The sequence below is a fragment of the Ascaphus truei genome, chromosome 7 (genome assembly GCF_040206685.1).
Source record: "Ascaphus truei isolate aAscTru1 chromosome 7, aAscTru1.hap1, whole genome shotgun sequence".
NCBI classification, from domain to species: Eukaryota; Metazoa; Chordata; class Amphibia; order Anura; family Ascaphidae; genus Ascaphus; species Ascaphus truei.
Genome location: NC_134489.1, coordinates 45,614,989 through 45,639,743, shown reverse-complemented (window position 1 = coordinate 45,639,743; position 24,755 = coordinate 45,614,989). Strand labels below are relative to the sequence as shown.

At 44.1% G+C, this 24,755-nt stretch overlaps 2 protein-coding genes across 3 annotated transcripts in view; both read left to right on the top strand.

Annotated features, from left to right (window-relative positions):
• Positions 1-508, top strand: part of PGAP1 (post-GPI attachment to proteins inositol deacylase 1) — a 128,718-nt gene extending 128,210 nt beyond the window's left edge. Inside the window, exon 28 of the transcript XR_012802627.1 lies at positions 420-508. The gene's annotated coding sequence lies outside the window, so the exon portion shown is untranslated. The remainder of the gene's footprint in view (positions 1-419) is intronic.
• Positions 509-712: 204 nt separating this feature from the next.
• The window catches only part of LOC142499186 (V-type proton ATPase catalytic subunit A-like), a 39,754-nt gene continuing 15,711 nt past the window's right edge, over positions 713-24,755 (top strand). Inside the window, exons 1-5 of one of the 2 annotated variants that reach the window (XM_075608200.1) lie at positions 713-848; positions 14,451-14,543; positions 15,342-15,470; positions 17,912-18,126; positions 24,152-24,289. In XM_075608200.1, the coding sequence (XP_075464315.1) occupies positions 14,462-14,543; positions 15,342-15,470; positions 17,912-18,126; positions 24,152-24,289 (564 nt within the window). In that variant the 5' untranslated portion in view covers positions 713-848; positions 14,451-14,461. Of the gene's footprint in view, positions 849-4,739; positions 4,827-14,450; positions 14,544-15,341; positions 15,471-17,911; positions 18,127-24,151; positions 24,290-24,755 lie in introns of those variants that run through there. The other variant, XM_075608199.1, reaches the window with a different exon arrangement.

The window sequence follows — 24,755 nt, the reverse complement described above, 5'->3', positions numbered from 1 at the left end:
TATAAGTGCGTTCTCGGTCGATGAGATGTGTCGACCTTGGTTTTTAAGGAATATAGAATATTTTTAAGGTATTTATTTGAATAAGTTTTAGGATTTTGAGTATGAACCTGTTTTTGTTAAAGTTATGGCTTTTTAAGAGTTATGTTTTTATTTTGGTTGTTATATGTTGTCAAAGTTATGTGAGTAATCGTTGTAGTCCTGTGTGGGTTATTTCTTTTGAAACACCTTGTAACTATCAGAGTAAATTGTTTTGAATATGTGCACACGTATTTAATATTAGGGCTAATGAGGGGATGTTTACCCATATACAGTATAAGGGACGCATCCCCGCATGCCCATTACCTCCTGAAGAAGCGTTAATTAGCGCGAAACGTGTAGAGGATTGCTACAGTGGTCACCATTTCTATATTTTCAATTAGATTGTGTGACTTTATGCGGAATTGGAACCTCTTCAAAAACGTTTTTTATTGGGAGTGCAGCTCTAGCTAAGCTGTATACTCCAGCGAGATATCCCACTTGACCAGAAAGAACGTTCCGAGTTCACTTCCGGTTTGCTAATCGTGTGGTGATCCGGTTTGTGTCAAGTAGAGGGGATCACGCGGAGCTCGCTGCTTTGACGTCAGAAGTGTGAGGGATCCTTACCGTTTATGTGGCTGTACTGAATTGTAAGTTTTTATGTTCATCGTGTACTAATACATGTGGAAATCTCCCTAACGCCCTGCCTTCTCTGCGCTCCTTTTGTTTTTTCATATGTATCCCGGTTGATCACTGGAGAGTCTGGGAGCTGCGGGACGAAGAGGACTAGGCTAAAGGTGGAAGAAGCTGAACGAGTGCGGTCTCACATACATGTGAGTTTATTTAACCCCTCACTGGTATCCTTATGATAAGAGTGGATATTATACAGTAGGAGTACAACTATTGAAAATGAATTCTCTCCCTCTCCCTCCCCCTCTCAGACATGCATATTTCAAGCCCATAAATGTGTTACTAGAGGTAAACTAATACAATTGGTCACAGAAACAAAGAATTAATTCGATGCATGACCAAATTCAGGGGTGGGCAGCCTGACCTAATTTACAGTGGTGGCCCACCTGACCTAATACAGAGGTTACCAACCTGAGGCCACGCTTATAGTGCCGTCGATGGCGACGGCAACACGACGGGTGACGTCGCCACAGGCGAAAGTTATATTTTGCTGGGCGGCAGCATCGCAGGTTTCCGGGCATTTGATTGGTTCAAGGGCCATAACAGGAGGCGACAGCCCTTGAAAAATCAAATTTTGCCGGCTACCAGTTTTCGCGACATGACGTCACTCCGTCGCATTGTCGCCGTGGCGCTTACAACAAGCGCACGCGGCGGCAATGCGTTTGTTTTCGGGCGACGTCGCCGGCACTAATAGATCAGATGCAAAAATTAGAGAAACAACATAAACATAATTTAGATAAACACACAAACAATACTGGTTAACCTCAGATGCAAATTTAGCTCCCTGCTGGATTATAAAATGGCACAAAAAATGTTTATCAATTGTACGAAAACAGAGATACAGTAAAACCAATAAATTATTAGCAAGGAAACTTAGACAAAAACAAAATATGCAGTATATACAAAACCATAGAATCCATACTGGCATAGTTGCACATGACCTCAAACCAATTCAAACTGAATTTCAGTCTCTTTATACTAAACTGTATAATCTGCAAGATAATAATGCTCAAGATCCACAAGCGCTCAATGCGCAAATTGAACAATATCTCGACAAGATCAGCATTAAAAAAAATCTGTAGACAAGCTATTACACATCTAGACAGACCTATGGAATTGGAAGAGATTGAGGAAGTTATTACATCCTTACCTAATGGAAAAACCCAGGCCCAGACAGTTACACACACCAACACTATAACACCTTTAAGGATATGCTATTACCCACATGAGATCCACATTTAATGCAATAAGAGATAGGAATTTCTTCCCGAAACAAACTTTAGAAGCTCATATTTTTGTAATCCTTTAAGATCCTACAAACTCATGTGAACAGATTTTATTAGGTCTCAAAACAGCCCAGAATCTATAACAGAGTTCTGACCGCACTAAGAAAGTGGGAGGCCTAGGTATCCGAGATTTTAGGTTGTACCATACTGCCAGTTTGAAGGATTGCCATACAAATGATAAGCATACTGTAAGTTATGGGTTCCAGTTGATTGGAGTCTTGCTGAGCCAACCAATGTGGACACCTTTTACTGGATGGAAAGCGTCTGGCCTGTTTAAATGATCCCACCTAATTAATACCAGATGTAATGAGGGTTTGGGATGCCTTGGCCTACAAATGCAGCCTTACCTCCTCTCCGTCCCCGCTGACCCCTATTTTAGATACTAAATCATTCCGCACAGGGAAGTCTCAAAAACATTTTGGTATCTAGAGAGAGACGGGAGTTAACAGGATATCAAATCTTTTGTTTGTGGATCAGCTAAAATCTTACCAACTTTTACAAAATAATTTTCAGTAGCCAGACAGAGTTGTGCCACTATATACAAATTAAGCACTTTATACATTCACATAAATAAAAAATAAAAAAACATTTTATGTCAGAATACTGTCTTTGAAACGATCTTACTCAATCGAAATTCCAAATCTTACAAGTGTAACATGGTTAGTCCACCCTGCCTCTCTTTTGCCCCCTGTCACATAAGTCCTCGGCAGTTTAGGCTGTGACAGGCAGTCCTGTGGGCAATTGACCCTCACCATGTTACTCTCTGAGTGACAGAGGAGGTGGTGACTCATGGTCTGTGTACAGCCTATCAGGGTACAGACTTTGAGCCCGCCCTTCTGGTTCCTCAGGGAGGCAGTACCAAAAAGATGGGCGTCTGCTTTCACCCTTCCTAAGGAGTGAAAGTATGTGACCTCTCCTCCCGGTCTGGGTGAGAGGCCATTCAGCCCCTAATGGGCTGGCTGGGCCAGAAAGGTCAGAGGCTCCCTAATGCAGAGTGCGCACCATCCAGAGACTGGGATTCTCTGAGACCCCTGAAGCCGCTGTAAGACCACCTGCTGCAGTGATGCAATAAAGTTCCTTTGTTCATTTATATCCTTGCCTGAATTCCAGTCTGTGGGCAGGGATGTAGGAGAGTATGCTTTAGTGGGGACTGCCTCCAGAAACCCTGGAGTCCACTGAAGCTGGAGGCGCTGAACACCGGAAAGAACATCGGAGGTCACCAAAAGCCTGTCCTGGTCTCCATCCGATCGCAGACAGCTCAGCTCTCCTAGACCCTCACAGGTCCTGCAAGCCTGTCCTGATCTCAGCAACGCCTCCAATTGTAACACATGTACCCCCACCCTCTGGAGAGATACTGCTCTAGTTACAAGGTGTGGCGTACCTGTGAGGGTCCAGGAGAGCTGAGCTGTCCTGTTTGCAATGGGATGGAGACCAGGACAGGCTTTTGGTGACCTGATGTTCTTTCAGGTGTTCAGCACCTCCAGCTTCAGTGGGTACCCCCCGGGGTGCACTGTTGGACCTGCGGACACCCGCCGGTACCACCGGGGACCCCTGCCGGCCTGGGGTATTTATTGTGTGTGTAAAAAAATAAATCATGGTTTTACATTATGTGGGGGCACCGGGGGTGGGTTGTGTATTGGTGCTTATTAGATATTGTAATGGTTTATTGGGTGCCTAGGAGGTGGGTAGTGGGGTTGTTGTGTGTGTGTGTATTTTTTTGTATTGTGGGTAGCGGTGGTGATTTGAAGGGGGTATTAGCCCCAAGGATGGGTGTTTAGGACTACCAGGTGGGTAGCGGGAGGGGTTAACCCGTTCATTACCTTAGTGGTGCTGTATTAACCGCTAAGGTAATAAAGGGGTAAAGTCCACCCGCTACCCCCCCCCCCCACAAGGCCTAAACACCCACCAAGGACTAAATACCATCTTCACCCGCCACCACTACCCACAATAAGCCAAACCCTAACCCACAATTAGCCTGGCACGGGTGGTTAACCCCTTCATTGCCTTAGCGGTTAGATTTGGAGAAGATACGCTGATCGGGGCTTATAGAATTGAGCGTGTTTGAAAAACTTGTGATCAGTGCCGAAAAGTGGCTTATCGCCACACGTCTATGGTTTTTTTTTCTTCCTGCAAAACCCCCCGGCAATTTGTGCTCTTATCGCCAGCTTCTCGGGGCTTACTGAGTCGCTGTAGGCTTTTTTGGCGAGAAGCTGCCGATAAGTGGCATATCGCTGCTTACTGCATGAGGCCCTAAGTCTCAACACATACCTCCTACAATATTTCCATAAGACCAATACTGACAAGTCCAGGGTCCCTTGTGATGAAGGGGGTACTGCGGTCAGATCCAACGGGACTCGGCAGGATCCAATCAGAACCCACAACCTCTGCTATTCTGGGTAGCGGATCTAGCATTTAACTAAAATAGATGCTGGGAAGCATACATGACTTATGACCATGTCAAACCATGTGGTTTTACAAGGACAAACTCACAGCTATTAGAATATGCCCATGGGAGAGGTACAGCCCAAATACAAAGCAACAGACATTTTTTCAGGTAAATATATAGATCACAGGTTTTCTTAACAAATGTCTCCCTGAGCAAAGCAGTGTCAACCGGTCTTCCCAATGTTTACAATACACACATGATTTCACTTGGTTCATTGTATCCCCTTCAAGTGACCTTAAGCAAGTACATCAAAGTGATTCAACCAGGAACTGTTTTGGGCAAAAGTTACACCCCTCTGCTCTGTCCCACCCGCTGCCCAGCATAAATACTAGTACAGAAGGTGGTAGGGCATATGAGCAGGAACAGGTGAAGCAGCAACAGTACAACACGTGAGTAACAATCCTCCGGTGTAGAAATTAGCAGGTTTTAGTTATTTACCAGGCTCTGTCCAGTTGCTTGAAATATCTATGGATTCCCTTTTGCCTCTCATTTGTTTTCAGTTGTTAAATTAGGTGGTCAACACTACTCCAGAAATGATATAAGATGGAGGGTGTAACAAAAGTAACAATCATCAAAATCCCAACAATGGGCACTTTATCCTTCTTTATTTTGTGGTTATTTGTAGATTTCATCTTAAAAACATATAATATCTACTCTTATCTTATGATTGTGAAAGCAAAGAAAGTGGACTAGCACTGGGGAAAAGGATTTCTGAAAATATTCCGATCCGAAACTTGGTCGAGAACTGAACTCTGCAATGCATCACGACACATGCAACTGACAGGGAAAAGGGGAACATTATGAAGAACATTAATATTTGTTTTAATTAATGCTACTATGCAAATTACATCAGTGCAGGTGTAGAAACGCTTACAATCTGTCCCTGTGATATTGGTAAATAAGATGGCTCATTCAAATGCAAAGATTTTGACTGTTAAATTCTGCAAAAACTAAGCTGCATTTTCGTGTTGGCGAATACTGTGCAATAGCTGCCTCTGTTTGCACATAAAACAATGATCTTGCTAGGTAAGAGTTGCTGTTTACAATAAACACTTTAGGAGTTTGAAGATATAAACAAACCACAACATTTTTCTTATCTGCTCTGCTAGAGTCACGTTTGTGTAATTACAAAGCAATGTATGTGTATGTACAGTATGTATGTATGTGTATGTGTATATATATATATATATATATATATATAATTATTATTGATAAAATATGGTAGTATTGTGATGTCCTCTCCAAACGTGTGTATACCTGTATTTCTATATAAACAAATGATCTATAGGAGGGTTAAGGTTATCATAGATTGCTGTAGTCCTATTGGTAAATTAGTCCAGTTGCTCAGTAGAACTACTAGTCCAAAGTGATTGAATGAGTAAGTCAGTTAGGGGCAAGTTGGTGTCATAGGGTTAGGGTTGCTGCTGAAACGTTGTGTCTTTGGTTACTGTTATAAAGAAATGTGAAAAGAGATGAGCGCAAAAGCACTTCTGATAGCGTAATAACGTTTTTGCTGTTACTTAAAAATATTATTACGCCATCAGATACTTTTCTGTGCTCATCTCTTTCACATTTCATTATAACAGTAACCAAAGACACAACGTTTGAGCAGCTCCACTAGAATCCAAAGACCGGGGAAGAAGACAACAAGCTAAACAAGAGGTAGAAAAAGGTTTAAAGTGCAAATATAAAAGATCCAACATTTCAGGGTCAGCTCGGGACCTCTCCAGCAGGGCGGTGCACCTGCGTGCTGTGCCTTCTTCCCCGCTCTTTGGATTCTGGCTTGAGTATTTGTTTTATATGTTTCTATATCCTTTGAATACTCGTTGCAAGGTGTGCGTGTGTGTATATATATATAGTGGCTAACCGCTAAGGCAATGAAGGGGTTAACCACCCGTGCCAGGCTTATATACACGCACACCTTGCAACGAGTATTCAAAGGTATTGCAACGAGTATTCATAAAAAAGGTATCACCTAATACTAAAGTACTCATTTATTCTATTCTGATATATATATATATATGAAAAAAGAAAAGAGAAAAAGCGCCCGATCCTTGTGTAAAATCAGATTGACATTTTAATAAACCATGGACAAGACAATTGCACACTTACAATTAGTCTGATTAAAATAAGCGTTTTATGGGACCTGCCCATGCACCAAACGAAGACTTCACCGTCACCTCCGTTCTGTAATCTCACGATCAGTTCGAGACCCAGCAGTTGAGAACGCCGTTTTCTCCAAGGTGTTTCTATAACAGACATCCGTCAGGAGCTTCTCAGCAGCGTGCGTCCGCCATTACTCCCACACATGCGGTGCTGGATACCGGAAGGATTTTCCTTGTATTTCCTTGGTCTCTCTCTGGTGCCGAAGGCAGGTCAGCCACCGTAGTTTCAATGCAAACCGTCCCTACGCGTTTCTTCCGCCTTTGCGGATTTCATCAGGGGAAATACAAGGAAAATCCTTCCGGTATCCAGCACCGCATGTGTGGGAGTAATGGCGGACGCACGCTGCTGAGAAGCTCCTGACGGATGTCTGTTATAGAAACACCTTGGAGAAAACGGCGTTCTCAACTGCTGGGTCTCGAACTGATCGTGAGATTACAGAACGGAGGTGACGGTGAAGTCTTCGTTTGGTGCATGGGCAGGTCCCATAAAACGCTTATTTTAATCAGACTAATTGTAAGTGTGCAATTGTCTTGTCCATGGTTTATTAAAATGTCAATCTGATTTTACACAAGGATCGGGCGCTTTTTCTCTTTTCTTTTTTCTAATAGGTACTATGGGAACTTGGGGAACCCAAAAAGAAGCAGCCTGGACCTTTGTTTTATTTACTCATGGACTTCATTTGGACTTAAGTATCAATTTTTATAGTTCTATTTTTGCATTTTTATGCTATTTTTTATGTTCAACAGTTTATTTTTATCTTTCATATATTTTTGCACATTTTTTCTATCATTTTTTGTTTGATGTATGTTGTTTTTTTTTTTTTTATATATATCAATTATCAATTAGTAAATCAGGCACTAGTTGGTTCATGCAAACATCATAATCACTATTGATATTTGGTGCAACATTTTGGCACACGTCACCGGAGTGGCAGCAATTTGGGTGTATTTGAAAAAGGGGCGCTGTCTTTATAACTGTCCATATATATATATATATATATATATATATATATATATATATATATATATATATAAAAATATATATATAAATATATAAATATAGCAGAATAAATGAGTACTTCAGTATTAGGTGATACCTTTTTTATTTGGACTAACAATTGATATCATAGGACAAGCTTTCGAGAGTGTTCCTTTCTTCTTCAGGTCAGCATATATATATATATATATATATATATATACACAAGAAATAGTAACGCTAAACAAGTGTGCTGATTAAATGAATAGTGAGGTGAACTGGTGCACTAATATAAAGGATAATAAGTGCAATGGAAGGTGTAGAAAGTGATATTTGTATATCCAGTAAATACTAACATATAGAATGTGAATAAATAAATCCGCATTAATATATTTTAAAAAGTCAGTGTTTTAAACCAGTTCCAATGGAAATATAGTGATGTGAACAGGAAGTCAAAATCCAGTAGGTGATCTTTATTGAGCAGACTGCAACTTCAGAAGGACTGGCAGCTTGGCCTGGCCCAACTTGGGCCGCCGGACCCCCAGCTGCCACCGGGCCCCCTGTTCCCCCCGGTCGGCGGCCCTGAAGAAACCTCCCACACTTTCCTACCAAAGCTCCCAGAAAACAGGTTACATACTGTATGCTAGCCAATATACACAGGGCTTTTACACAGCTAGTTATACTTATATACTGTCTATTAACCCTTTCCCAGTCAGAGGGCCTCTGTGGCAGCAAGGTGGTTAATATTTTAAAAAGTGGGAGAATATCTGTCACAAATCTAATCCACATTGCATCTTCCCCTACACAAATACTAACCTAACCCTGTAGGATCTCAGCGGGACCAGTTTCCTACTGGATCCAGAGTGACAAAAACCACATCTGTCTGGTGTGTCCTTGGTCTGTGTACGGTGGACACAGGAGGCAGGTACAAGATTGTGATAGTCACAAAGGACTTCTTATAGCTCTATTTGAACAAAGCATACTGGTTACTAAAATAACTCACCCACGTAAAACATTATCTGCCGTTTTAAACTGCTATTTCATAAATGAAAGTTTATTAGCAGACTATCATAGGATTTTACAATGAAGCATGTAATCTAAATATTAAAAGCAAAATTAATTTATAAAGAAAAATGGGTGCCATGTTAGTAGGAAAGCATCTTTAATCTTTGCAATATATCTTCTTTATTTTGCACACTCATTGCGGCTACTGACAAGTCCTACAATTGCTGTTCTGTCTGTTTGTATTGTCTATATATTATCTATCACATACCATCACTCATTAAGATAACAGTATTACATTTTCTATCTCTTGCTTGGAGGCTGCTATAAATGTCCTCCCAAGGCCTGGTTACACTGGTCTAGGACATTTGGTCACGGCTGTTTCGCCGTGACCAAATTTTTGCTGTTGTTTCGCCGCAAGTGACCTCACCACAGGACACAGCTGCTGGCTGCTTCACCACTAAGGTTCGTCCCTAACTTTAGTCCTTACTCTAAAAACCCCTAATCTTAACCCCGAATACTAACCCTACCGTAAAAACCTTAATCACTTATCACTAAAACCCCTAAAGTGAACCCCTTACCCCAACCGCTAAAACCCCTAAAACAAACCCTAGAGAAGAGCCAAGTTAATAAAGGGGATGGATAATCTGATTTATGAGGAGAGGCTAACTAAATTTAGATTTGTTTGCATTAGAAAAGAGGCGTCTAATAGGGGATATAATAACCAGGGCTGCCGACAGGGGGGGACAGCCGGGACAGGTATCCTGGCGGCTGGCATTGCAAGTTGGCCTGACCTCTGGCTGGCCCGGCTGCGGCCTAGCCCCCGGCTCTCCATCAGCTGCAGGCCTCTTTCTCACTCTGTGTCCCACACCAAGCTTCCAATACTGGCGGCGCACGACGGGTCTCGTTGACGTGCGCCGGAAGTAAGCTGGGCCTCAGCTTCCGGTGCGTGCTGACTTTGGAAGCTCGGCATGGGACAGAGAGGAAGAGGCCTGCAGCTGATGTAGAGCCGGGGCCCGGCCGCGACTGGCAGCCAGGCCTGGCCAGAGGTCGGGGCCTACTTGCAGCGCCGCCTCCGGGCCCCCTGCAGCCGCCGGGCCTGAGACCATCCACAAAGTCTATTTTTTAAATATGTGTTGTGGGGGATTGGGGGTCTTTTTATATGTATTGGGGCGAGTGGGGGTCTTTTTATATGTATTGGGGGGGTGGGGGCCTTTTTTTATATGTATTGGGGTGAGTATTTAAAAAAAAATATGTGTAACACCACTTGCCTACCCCCAAGGGAAACACAGGTGTTATGCACTATGGTGCTACCTGTTAGGTGTACAGGAGGACTAAGCCTCCTCTCTTGGGGAGCCTGGGGTGACTGGTGTAGCGCGTCCACCTGTGCGGATCCCTGCGTTGGCGGGATAGGCCCTCACGAGAACCGGTATGCCTATAGTGTATACCCGAGAAATCACACTAACACAGGTTATGCAATACGTCTTTACTGTGGTCCCACAGTCTTGCAAGAGAAACACATATGCAACACAGCAATACAATAAAATACAATAACATGTCCAGTACTAGTCCTGGAGTAGCTAACCCCAATATTATTTAGGGTGCTCAGGCACCTATAGCCCAGTGTCCCATGAGCAATCCCTCTCAGTGTATGTGAGGGCAGTGCTACCCTCTCCCCTTGCGATGGTGCAATATACCTTCCTGGCTTAGGATCCAGCCAGGCCACACTTCCCAGCAAGGGCAAAAATGGCAGCAGAGTCCCATGCTGCAGGGTCTCCAACAAAAGCCCCTCACACCTCAGGGTCCGGGTGATGGCTAATCCTCAGGCCACAGTGGGAAGCCTCCCTCTGCACTCCAGTCTGCTCCGCTGTGCTCCAATGTGCTCCCTCACTATCAGGAGCCACCTATACCTAGTTCCAGCCCTGCACACATCTCTACAGTGAGGATGAACTATTTGGGGCCTAGGGGGTAAGTCTTGCCTAGTCCAGGGAGCCTTACTAGCTCCCAGGACAGTCCTAGCACCTCATGTGCTCTGGCAGCTCTTACTCTACATGCAACAGACACAATCTTTAATTCCCTGCTTAGTGTCAGAGTTTAAGGACATACAGTTTCTTTTATTCCATCCCTGCCTCTTCAGAGTAAGACTGAGGAACTGTGTAAACGCCCCCAGTGGCCAGGAGGAATACCCTGCTACACTCTCCCCATGGCTGAGACCTCACGGTCCCCGCATGAGAAATATATAACCACACAATTTCTATAATGAAAAATGCATTGAACATATTACTTAACCATATTTACAGCTATATACACATTTAAAATGGCATTAAATAGTTCTGTCAGCACTAACATAATCGAGTCAAACCTTTCTCTAGACATCTGCTGAGACTCATAGTGGGGTTCCCCGATTGAATCATACACCATTCTAATGGGCAGCCGAGTGACTTTGACTCCTCTTCAATTCAGGAGCTGGCCTATTCATTGACCCTGAGAAGTCTTCATTGTCTTCTTGGTTACAGAGGTTTCCAGCAGCTTGAGACCCTGGTCCTCTCATAGAGCAAATGTCATTGTCATTATCGCCCATTGGGATGAATACTGGACTCACAGGGTTTAGAGGCTGATCAGTCGTTCCAGACTAAGTGGGTAAAAGGTCACTAGAACCGGCGATGGGTTCTTCTACATCTTCCACAGACATATCCGAGGAAGATTTGTGTAATGGGTAGTAGATGATTCTTTTGTCATACTTTTATTCTTCCTTCTGAGTCCTTTATTCGTATACAGGAAGCACAGGTAGCTGGGAATCCACATCAAAAGGGCTATCTCGCCATCAGTCAGCCAGTTTATGTTTTCCTGATACTCCCAGATTTCTCAGAAGAACTTTGTCTCCAGGCCTGAGCTCCCGGTAGCATACCTTGCAGTCGTACCGCCTTTTGTTATTTTCATTCACCTTAGCCGCGGTCCCTTTGGCCAGCTGGTATGCTCTTTGGAGACTGGCTTTCGATCTTTTTATGTACTTATAGTGAGCCACGTTGGGCACTCCATCCGTGGAGATCCCCTGATTGATGTCCACCGGTAGGCGGGCTTCTCTGCCGAACATCATGAAATATGGTGAGAAACCGGTGGATTCATGCCGGGTGCAATTGTATGCATGTACCAGGTGTTCTACATGCTTGCTCCACCCAACCTCTGTAGCTTGTAGAGTGCCCAACAGAGTTCGGTTGAATCGTTCCAGCAAAGCATCGCCTTCAGGGTGGGAAGGGGTGGTATGGGATTTCTCGATGTCAAGCAACTTCAACGGTTATTTTATAAGTGTAGTTTTATAAGTGTTCTCGAAATCACGCCCGAATGTTGTGTTGAGCACTCTTGGTGCAACCCACATCCATCTCACTGGTAGAGAACACTTCTTTCAGTTCCATTAGTCTTTCTTGTAGACGCTTCCTCCATTTGGTCGGGAGGGGGGAGTCTCCAAAGTCAAACTGTAGTGCAGGGTTGATCCCCGGTACTGACACAGCATTCACGTGAGCCCAGGGCTTCACATCCGTCACCAGGTATATTTTTCCCAACTCCTGATTGTAGTCCAGCTGGACAGGGTGTAGGAAGGGGAACGTAGACTTCCACTCCTTTACCTCCGGTACCACCTTCCAGCCCCTCTTCAGATCCTCTTCAAGTGCTGACTCCAGCGCGAAGTACCAGCCACTTCCATCATTGCTGGGGTAGTTGGCTTCGGCTAGCATATGCCATATTCCCCCTGGCGGAATCTCGGTCACTCCCTTCTCCCTACTGGAGAATCGCCCATGTCGCTCTTGGTCAGAGATCCGGTGGCATTCTTCCATGAAAGCAGGATGAAACCTTTTCAAAGACAAAGGCATTTCTCCCATCTCTTTGAGAAACGCCTGGACCAGGGATCGCACAATATCGCCATTGGTGCCCAAAAAATTGGGTAAATTCGGATGTTCCCTGGGTTTGGGATACACAAGTGCTTCCACCTCCATGGGGGGAGTCCAGTTAATATTCAGTTGAGGTATGTGCATCCGTACTTTGATTACTCCATCTATCGGGTAATCCTGGCTTCTGAGCCCATAGAGTCATAGTTTCAGCCGATTCCAATGGCAGATGTTGCAGGTGATCATCGAAGAAGGACCTGTAGACAATGGTTACCTAAGACCTGGTGTCCAATAGAGCAGACACGTATATTTCTTCTATCAAAACTCGGACCAACGAGGTGGGACTGATACGGCTTGAAACGACGTCTCAGGCCTCCTTCATGAGGCTGTTAGATACCAGACTATTCCCGCCTTGGGGCGACTGTGTTTTAGGGTGAGTTACAAAAGTTAGCACTGCCACCTTGAGGGTTACCTTCTGAGGACAGTCCCTCCTCATGTGACCTTCTTCCCCACACTCATAACAGCGGGGAGCGCGTTTGGGTCTCTCACGGAAGACAGGGGCTAGGCTCCTGGCCACCCACGCCAGTGGTCGGGGAGTCAACGGCAGGGGTCCTGGAGTCATTACCTCAGTGGGCTCCTTCTTTACCAGAGTCCCCCAGGCGGAGTTGCTGGCCTCTTCGTTGCGTTTGGACTTCCGGTTCTTCTTAGGTGTATGGAACCGCAGGGATACATCCTGATATTGCACTCGGCTCATTATTTCCTCGAATCTATGGGGGTTTTCTGGGGAGAGAGTACATCTGAGCATAATGGCAGCGGGATTTGTAGTCAAGGATCCCCACAGCAACTGTTTAAAACAATAGCTGTCTACCTCAAATAGTTCAAGAACTTTCTTGGTTATTAGTGTCCACAAATTTAGCTGTAACCGTCGAAGAAATGCTGACATATCTTCCTTCTCATTTTGTTAAAGGTCATGGAACTTGGCCAATAGTTAAACGTTATTGCCCGTAGAGCCGTAGCTGTACGTAAAGCTGCGGGCATCAGCACCCGCATACTGTTTGCGGTGCAATCTGACTATGCTGGCTGCAGGGGGTCGCAAACACTCTACAATTCTCTGTCGCTCCACAGCCTCCGAGCAGGACCACTCCCCTATTACCTGGAGAGTATGATCTTCTCACTCCCCGAACTCCTCTTCGTCTTGTGGGGTGGGCAGTACCCCCGAGAAGGCCTTGAGTTTACGGTAGTGGTGAGCCAGGGAAGATATTGTTAAGGTGTCGGTCAGCCGCCGCAGTACTTCGGTCAGTACGGGTTCAGTCCCCAGGTTTGAGGAAAGGAGATGTCACCAGCAACAAAGGAAAGGGTTCTTTACAGTAAGGGCAGTTACAGTGTGGGATTCATTACCCATGGAGACTGTGATGGCAGATACAATAGATATTTTCAAAACAAGTTGGATATCTTTTTAGATTGAAAGGTATATAGGGATTATACCAAATAAGTAAACATGGGAAGAATGTTGATCCAGGGAGTAATCTGACAATATTTGGAGTCAGGAAGGAATTTATTTTTCCCCCTATGAGATATCATTGGATGATATGACACAGGGGTTTTTTGTTTGCCTTCCTCTGGATCAATATACTGTAAGTACAGATATAGGATAAGTATGTGTCGTCTACATTTAGCATACTGTAGGGTGAACTTGATGGGCGCATGTCTTTTTTTCAACCTCATATACTATGTAGCTATATAACTATATGTAAAGTTAACCCCCTACCCTAACTGCTAAAATCCCTAAAGTTAACGGAGGGTCCAGTGGCAGAGCAGCTGCGGTGGAGGGTCACTCTGTGGCGATATGCCAGCGAAGACTTGGGTGCGGCAAGATTGCTGCGAACAAATGTTCCATTCTCCTGCTTACATGCTTATCTCTGAAGTCCACTTGTACCAACCTTGAGTATTGAAGATACAGTAAGTTCTTATTGTACTGTTTTCCTGTAGGATACACAAACATGGATTTTTCCAAACTTCCCAAGCTGGCGGATGAGGAGCAGGAGAGCATGCTAGGATTTATCCATGGTGTGTCCGGTCCAGGTACAGTAATGAGAGCAATATTGTTGGCAGATTTGTGAGAAGATCATCCAATAATTAATGTTGGGATGCAGGGTATTAAATAAAATCATAACAATAAGTGCTGTGCTGGGGAGTTGGGACTATTTTATTGTAAATATTGAAATTAACAAACATACAGCTTTAATGCAGCAGTTTATATTAAAGGAGAACAGTTGTATTGCTCAATGCTCTTTCATAGAGAGGTTACAGGCTCCCAGCATACTGTGTGTTTCTAATAAGCTTGCAGCTAATAGCCATCTGCTGATGGGTCAAGATTATCCTGTGTCCTTTATGTAAGACAACAAAGTAATGGTTCTCTAGGCACACCTGATGTCAAATGATGTTATCAGAAGAAAAAATGATGCTCCTGCTCAAAGGTTCCATACAGGAATATGCAGTAAGGAATGAAGAGGAGGTGCTATGTAGACCTCACCTTAATAAAGGTAGGCATGTAGCAACCGAAACATAGTTTTTTTTCTGGCTTTATTGAATTCTTTATGCAAGACCGCAATGCCCTCCTCTTTATTCCTTACTGTACCTCCCTATTTAAGCAGCTATCCCAAAATAATTTTGGCTGTGAAGAATCTGCTGTTTGAATTCCAATTAGGAGTTTTCACCCAAAAGGCATTATCACACCATTCTAATCTAGACTAAGGGCGAATTCAATATGCTCAGCTTCATATAGCCAAACATTCCCAGTAAATTAACATTAGGCACAAGAGTAACCTAAAAAATAGGGCTCAAATGGGGTCTGAAACGTTGTCTGTATTTCTTTCACAGTGGTCACAGCTGCACAGATGACAGGTGCTGCTATGTATGAGTTGGTACGTGTGGGTCACTCGGAGCTTGTGGGAGAGATTATCCGTCTAGAAGGTGACATGGCCACCATTCAGGTGTATGAAGAAACCTGTATCCTTTTTATGTCCGAGCAGAGGATCAGCAAGTTATCACTATGAGCAGAGAATCCGCAAGTTGTTATCACTATGAGCAGAGGATCAGTGAGTTATTATCACTATGAGCAGAGGATCAGCAAGTTATTATCACTATGAGCAGAGAATCAGCAAGTTATTATCACTATAAGCAGAGAATCAGCAAGTTATTATCACTATGAGCAGAGGATCAGCAAGTTATTATCACTATGAGCAGAGAATCAGCAAGTTATTATCACTATGCGCAGAGAATCAGCAAGTTATTATCACTATCAGCAGAGAATCAGCGAGTTATTATCAGTATGAGCAGAGGATCAGCAAGTTATTATCACTATGAGCAGAGAATCAGCAAGTTATTATCACTATGCGCAGAGAATCAGCAAGTTATTATCACTATCAGCAGAGAATCAGCGAGTTATTATCACTATGAGCATAGAATCAGCAAGTTATTATCACTATCAGCAGAGAATCAGCGAGTTATTATCACTATGAGCAGAGGATCCGTGAGTTATTATCACTATGAGCAGAGAATCAGCGAGTTATTATCACTATGAGCAGAGGATCAGTGAGTTATTATCACTATGAGCAGAGGATCAGCAAGTTATTATCACTATGCGCAGAGGATCAGCAAGTTATTATCACTATGAGCAGAGGATCAGCAAGTTATTATCACTAAAAGCAGAGAATCAGCGAGTTATTATCACTATGGGCAGAGGATCAGCAAGTTATTATCACTATGAGCAGAGAATCAGCAAGTTATTATCACTATAAGCAGAGAATCAGCGAGTTATTATCACTATGGGCAGAGGATCAACAAGTTGTTATCACTATAAGCAGAGAATCCAAAAGTTATTATCACTATGAGCAGAGAATCCAAAAGTTATTATCACTATGAGCAGAGAATCAGCAAGTTATTATCACTATAAGCAGAGAATCAGCGAGTTATTATCACTATGGGCAGAGGATCAGCGAGTTGTTATCACTATAAGCAGAGAATCAGCAAGTTATTATCACTATGAGCAGAGAATCAGCAAGTTATTATCACTATGAGCAGAGAATCAGTGAGTTATTATCACTATGAGCAGAGAATCAGCGAGTTATTATCAGTATGAGCAGAGGATCAGCGAGTTATTATCAGTATGAGCAGAGAATCAGCAAGTTATTATCACTATGAGCAGAGAATCAGCGAGTTATTATCACTATGAGCAGAGAATCAGCAAGTTATTATCACTATGAGCAGAGAATCAGTGAGTTATTATCACTATGAGCAGAGAATCAGCGAGTTATTATCACTATGAGCAGAGAATCAGCGAGTTATTATCAGTATGAGCAGAGAATCAGCAAGTTATTATCACTATGAGCAGAGAATCAGTGAGTTATTATCACTATGAGCAGAAAATCAGCAAGTTATTATCACTATGAGCAGAGGAGCCAGCAATAATATGCAGCAAGGTCTTTTTGTTATACAGTATGTCTTTCCTTATACTGTACATCCCACAGCATCTAGTAACAATTAAATATCAGACCATAAAGGGGCCTGTATCTCGAGAAGCAGGGGGTCTCCGGACCTCAAATCAACGCGGTTCTGCTCCGGAGACCCCCGCTCACGTACACTAGTATTACCTTTTTTTATTAAAACCCTGCGATCGCTGGCGAGATATGCACAGGGGGAGGCAGCTCTCTGTGCAGCTAGTCCACCCATATCGTTGCAGATCCACGGGTTACAACTTTTGGGAGAGCCGAATATCACATCACTGGTCCCCGCCAGTTTTGGGCATTTAGCCATCTCTGGTCTTCAGAATCTTTCTGAATAGCGTGATAACTACGCTGAAAAAACTGGCGGCTTAACAGGCCCAGCGAGATGATTTATGAAGGCTAGTAGCATAGGCCCCCTTAATGTTTGTATAGTAGCTAGGTGCTTTGGGAGGTTATATTTTCTTTACCTGATCATCTGTACGTTTTCCTTTTATACCGTAAAATTGTTGACTCACACTTTATTTCTTTGTTAATTTGTGTAAGATAAATGTTCTTTGGGCTGTATTTTAGAAAGATTTATGCTGCAAAAATATTAAGGGTGAAGATTTCTAAAAACAAATTATTTTTCCATTTAAAATTAATACAGCTCAACCCCCTTATAACGCTGTGCTTGGGGTACAAAGAATCACATCGCGCTATAAGCGGAACGCGTTAGAAATAATGTACATTTGTATGCGTTGTGCAATAAAGTATTTAAGATTCCAATAATCGTGTTGTAAAGTATTCATAAATACAAAAATTGGGAGCCACGCTTGCATCGCGCTATAACGGGGTTGAGCTGTATAATGTAAACAACAAAAACAAAGTGGTGGTACCTGGTATTATCCCACTTCCAGCTCTGCCTCAGTAACAACCTTGCCATTTTCCTGAGATTTGCTCCCCCAGCTGGTGTTTCTGTTGGGGACCCTGTTCTGAGGACGGGAAAACCTCTCTCGGTGGAGCTTGGGCCTGGCATTATGGGAAACATCTTTGATGGGATCCAACGTCCTCTGAAGGATATCTCAGACCTGACAAAGAGCATCTACATTCCACGGGGGATTAATGTGACCGCTCTGTCCCGGGACCTTAAATGGGAGTTTGTTCCCGATAAGAATATCCGGGTAAGAGAGGCAGTCACGTCAGGAGTGTGGGGGGAGGGGACGACATGCACTACCCACTACCCCAGCGTTATACCGGAGAGCAACTGAACAGCAAGGCAATGCCCCACTACCCCAGTGTTATTCCTGAGAGCACCCAATCAGCAAGGCAATACCCCACTACCCCAGTGTTATTCCTGAGAGCACCCAATCAGCAAGGCAATACCCCACTACCCCAGTGTTATACCTGAGAGCACCCAATCAGCAAGGCAATACCCCACTACCCCAGTGTTATACCTGAGAGCACCCAATCAGCAAGGCAATGCCCCACTACCCCAGCGCTATACCTGAGAGCACCCAATCAGCAAGGCAATGCCCCACTACCCCAGCGCTATACCTGAGAGCACCCAATCAGCAAGGCAATGCCCCACTACCCCAGCGTTATACCGGAGAGCAACTGAACAGCAAGGCAATACCCCACTACCCCAGTGTTATTCCTGAGAGCACCCAATCAGCAAGGCAATGCCCCACTACCCCAGTGTTATTCCTGAGAGCACCCAATCAGCAAGGCAATGCCCCACTACCCCAGCGTTATACCGGAGAGCAACTGAACAGCAAGGCAATACCCCACTACCCCAGTGTTATTCCTGAGAGCACCCAATCAGCAAGGCAATGCCCCACTACCCCAGCGGTATACCGGAGAGCAACTGAACAGCAAGGCAATGCCCCACTACCCCAGCGTTATACCAGAGAGCAACTGAACAGCAAGGCAATGTACCACTACCCCAGTGTTATACCTGAGAGCACCCAATCAGCAAGGCAATGCCCCACTACCCCAGCGCTATACCTGAGAGCACCCAATCAGCAAGGCAATACCCCACTACCCCAGTGTTATACCTGAGAGAGCACCCAATCAGCAAGGCAATGCCCCACTACCCCAGCGCTATACCTGAGAGCACCCAATCAGCAAGGCAATACCCCACTACCCCAGCACTATACCTGAGAGCACCCAATCAGCAAGGCAATACCCCACTACCCCAGCACTATACCTGAGAGCAACTAATCAGCAAGGCAATGCCCCACTACCCCAGCGCTATACCTGAGAGCACCCAATCAGCAAGGCAATACCCCACTACCCCAGCACTATACCTGAGAGCACCCAATCAGCAAGGCAATACCCCACTACCCCAGCGTTATACCGGAGAGCAACTGAACAGCAAGGCAATGCCCCACTACCCCAGCGCTATACCGGAGAGCAACTAATCAGCAAGGCAATGCCCCACTACCCCACTACCCCAGCACTATACCTGAGAGCACCCAATCAGCAAGGCAATACCCCACTACCCCAGCACTATACCTGAGAGCACCCAATCAGCAAGGCAATACCCCACTACCCCAGTGTTATTCCTGAGAGCAACTAATCAGCAAGGCAATGCCCCACTACCCTAGCGCTATACCTGAGAGCACCCAATCAGCATGGCAATACCCCACTACCCCAGCGCTATACCTGAGAGAGCACCCAATCAGCAAGGCAATGCCCCACTACCCCAGCACTATACCTGAGAGAGCACCCAATCAGCAAGGCAATACCCCACTACCCCAGCGCTATACCGGAGAGCAACTAATCAGCAAGGCAATGCCCCACTACCCCAGCGCTATACCGGAGAGCAACTGAACAGCAAGGCAATACCCCACTACCCTAGCGTTATACCGGAGAGCACCCAATCAGCAAGGCAATACCCCACTACCCCAGCACTATACCTGAGAGCACCCAATCAGCAAGGCAATGCCCCACTACCCCAGCGCTATACCTGAGAGCACCCAATCAGCAAGGCAATACCCCACTACTCCAGCGCTATACCTGAGAGCACCCAATCAGCAAGGCAATACCCCACTACCCCAGCGCTATACCGGAGAGCAACTAATCAGCAAGGCAATGCCCCACTACCCCAGCGCTATACCTGAGAGCACCCAATCAGCAAGGCAATACCCCACTACCCCAGCGCTATACCTGAGAGCACCCAATCAGCAAGGCAATACCCCACTACCCCAGCGCTATACCTGAGAGCACCCAATCAGCAAGGCAATACCCCACTACCCCAGCACTATACCTGAGAGCACCCAATCAGCAAGGCAATGTAGCTTCTGGCTGTAAAAGGGTAATTTCTTTGAAGTTCAGACCATTGCCCCTGGAAGACATGGCAAACTAAATCATAACTTGCTATTCTGATAATAAACAAATATAAGGACAAATTACCAAGGTGTATCCACAAGGCTTATTTTATATCCGCAGAAACAAATGATTGTGCCATGTTCACCGAAAAAAATCCCCATTGCCCGAAAACAGCCTGATTGGCTGCTTCAGCAGATATAGACTGCGTTCCCTAATAGCAGTATCTTGTTGTAGCAAATACCCTTTTGTTTATGGTGAGCTGGAATTACAACATTGTCACGGGAGACCAGGTCTTTTTACAAATTTATACCAGGATCATTCAATAGGCAAAACAAGGTAGTGAAATAAATTGGGGTTTATTTGGATAAAAACCTCGCAAACCCAACAGAAATACAAAAGACAGAAACATACACACTTACTGGGGTCTGGGGGTTGAAATCTAACCTTTCCTAGGTGCAGGGCGCCTGCTTGCAAGGGCTTACCCTGACCGGGACCTCGTCCCATGCATCCGGGAACTGATTTCGGCAAGAAATCCTGACCACGACCGCTACGTTCGATTTGTAGAACTTGGCTGTAAAAGACGGGACTAAGTCTCTGCGAGGCAGACATTCCTAGCTTCAAAACGAAGCCGGTTGCTCTGCTAATTGCAACAGAGCAACTTTGAAAAGCCCGCCCTAGCTTCATCGACATAAGTCACTGGATGGCCTGGTTCTCTGCCTGGGCTATCTCCTTACATACACCGCTAAGCTATCCTTAGCATGGAGGTAGGAGAAGCGACCAATCAGAGCGTGGGAACCATATCCCACTAGACAATAGAAACGGGCTCGTCTCTTGGCTGACGTTAGAGGAGGAAGCGTGCCAAGCCGGCTCGAAAAACCAGGTGAGCGGGAAATATGATTTAGCCAATGGGAGAAGCACCTATGAGCTGTATCTCCCCCAGCTAACTCACTGCCACCCGCTGGGCAGGCTCCACCAAGTCCGGCAGATACAAAAGGTGTCCCCACAGGGTGCCCTTCGTTCTCCGGACTTGGCAATCCGCCCTTCCTCGCCCACCAAACAGTCTTCTCACCTCTGGACATCCTCTCCTCTTTGAACTACGGACTCTATGCATGCATGCCTGCGTCTATGCAGATGGCCTGGCTGACTGTATAGAGCCTTATAACAAATGTATAAAACATTATAAAGTACACTTTAATAATGTATAAACTTTGGGGAACCTTATACTTATAAGGGAAATGGGGTTGGGATATTTGGGCTCGAAACTTAGGAGTCTGGTGACACTGGGCTGCCCCGGTATAATTCCCCCCGCGTACAGGCAAATCATGCCTGCGCACCAGGGAGAATTAATGGACTACCGGTAACATCGGCCCCCGAACTCCTACAAACAAAATAATTGCATTTCTACCCAAATGCCGCACCTAAAACTTGCACATAAGAAGTTTCACAATTCTAGGGCAAAGGGAATATGTAAACAGGAAAAGCAGGGGTCACTTTATTTTTCACATGTATAATCCCTGGTCCCTGACTTATGGTGCCGTAGAGACCCACGGTTTCAGGGGTAACCAGATGGTCTTAAACCTTTATTGTATAGCCTGGTTACCCCCTCCCGTCACAAACATGCCATTTGTGTTTTACTTGACTGTAAGGTTCACAATCACAACCCTGTCCAATCAGAGGTGAAATGACATAATATTCACGCACTGCACATTTATGTTAAGAATGTTACATAGCAATTGAGTGTAGAAAAATACATTTCTATTGTGTTCAACCTGTCGTATGTTAAATTTAGCCAAAATAGATACTTATCCTATTTTTGTATTTATAGTGATCCAGAGGAAGCAAACAAAAATCCTCAGTGAAATATTATCCAATGGTGTCTCATAAGAGATTTTTTTTTTATTGCTTCCTGACTCCAGTAATGGCAATCAGATTTCTCCCTGGATTACTATCTTTCCTATGTTACTTATTTGGAATACCCCCGTACACCTTTCCTTTCTAAAAAATATGTCTAACCTTTTCTTAAAGATATTGTATCTCCCATCACAGTCTCCATGGGTAATAAATTCCACATTGTAACTGCCCTTAGTGTAAAAAACCCTTTCCTTTGCTGCTGGTAAATATCCTTTGCTCTAATATCAAGGGATGACCCTGTGTCGTTTGTACTGCCCTTGGAATTAATTTGAATATATTTGTATATAGTTACCATACTCCCTCTTAGACACCTCTTTTCTAATGTAAACAAATCTTATTTAGCACTTTTTCCAGTTCCATAATGCGTTCTTATTTTTTTTTGGAGCGGTTATTGAGCATTATTGCTAATCCTGCACTTTCCAAACACTCTTAGGTCTGGATTACAGTACTTACTTGCGTGTGCGCGTGACGGACCGCATAGTCTCGCGCACGCATGTTGCCCAAGTGATGGGCAAACTGAGCTGCAGGCAATTGGGGAGGCGTCACAAAGCTGGTTCGCCCTCATTGGCTGAACCGGTCATGTGACGGTGACGTCACGCAGCCGTGCTTGAAGAAAGAAAAATGTTTGTCTTTTCAAAATGCCGTCATGCGCGCACTAGGGCCGGCCTCATAGTGATTATGCTATTTGTACTCGTTGCGCGCGCACCCTTGCACGGACTATAATCCTAGCCTAACATCCTTCATCAAAGACTTACCTAGATTTGTCCTATTTAATTTATATGTAGCATGATTAAATGTCTTAAGTTTTGATACTGAGAAAATAAAGTTTGCTGTGTGTTCTAGCGGCTCTACTTCTTTGTGTGAAAGTAATTACAAAAAGGTGCTTTGATCATGTGTAATCAGAGTTCATTTTTGTGCAGTGATATTTATGTTCTACCTAATTCAGTTTATCTCATCACCAAGCCCAATGTCCGAAGACTTCTGCCTCTATTTAAAACCTTATAAATGAATGCCCTGAAAACACCCACAAAAGACCATTCATTTTTATACAATTCTATGTTTCAAAATCTAAATTCTTACTTTGACAGCTAGATGTTCATGTGATGCCAGTAAAGCTTATAACAGTTTAACTCATTTTCCATCTTAAAGGTTATCTAATATCTACCAGATATTTGCCCCATAGCCATGCGGCCTAACAAGACAATGTCCTACATTATGCTTCTTCTTAAAAAAAATAAAAATAAGGCAGAAATACCCAATGCTACATCCAATGACAAGAAAATATATAGTTGAAAACTGTTTATCTTCTCATAAAAAAAGGGTTATTTCGTTAAACTCTTTGGCCAACGCGTTACAAGCCTACAGTACAGCCACGTCATGGCATGACCACTCTGTAGGTCCTAACACTACCTTATTTGTAGAGATGGGCAAAACTGTCAAAATCCATTTCCCAGAATTTCCTTTGTTTTCCGTGCAAAATCCATTCTGTGGTGCAAAATCCACGGGTGGATTTTTACAGTTTCTTTAATCAGTGCGGATTAATCAAAAACCGCCATTGGGTACAATTCGCTGCTGGATTTTAACAATGCAATCCGCAGGTTCTGGAATCCATTAACGGATTTTAAGAATCCAATCCCTGTGCGGATTGTTGAATCCACCAAGGGATTTTCGGTGATAAAAAAAAATCCGCAAAAGGCAAATCACCATTTTTGAGACTGGTCTGTGGAAATCCAAGGACGTAAAGGAACCAGCTGAACCGAGGCAGATCCAAATCCGCAAAAAAAATGTACTCGTCTCTACTTATTTGCACTACTCATGATAATTTTATTTTTAATACATTCAAATTTTTAAAACGAATCTTTCAATTAAATCTGGAGTTCTACCTTAATTACACTAAGATGTTGAACCCTAATTATACAGGGCGATTGTTTAACTTTTTGTAACAGACTTCTCTCTCTCCTCCAGGCTGGAAGCCATGTGACTGGGGGGGACATTTATGCAGTTGTACAAGAGAATTCTCTCATCAAGCAAAAAATCATGGTGCCTCCTCGGAGCTGTGGGACAGTCACCTATATCGCTCCTCCTGGGAACTATGACATTTCGGTAGGTAGCAGAACATTGTACAGTAATTAAGAGAGGTTAACCTAATTTCCTATACCCAGTTCAATAAGGTGAGATGGTTAGGGATAGGCGGAACAGTACAAATCCGTTCCTGGAATTCTGCGGATCATTTTGACAACATCCGTCCCGCCCACTAAAATCCGCCTGCGTTTGGATCTGAAAAAAATCCATACGGATTCATTGAAATCCGTCATTAAATACAAACTAGATGGATTTTTAGAGCCAGACAGAGTGACTTTCTAATTTAAGTGTCGCTAGTTGTATATATCCCCTTAAACATCCATTCAAATAAATTAGGGAGACATACGTTTGCTGAAAAAGGAGCACACCTGAGGAACCTGGCTGGGAGAGATGCTATGCAAACTATATTTAAATGAGTCCCATCCCATGCGTCCTAAAAGGATTTCCATATAGCGTTGATAATCCTAAAGTACCAAACTAATGACTA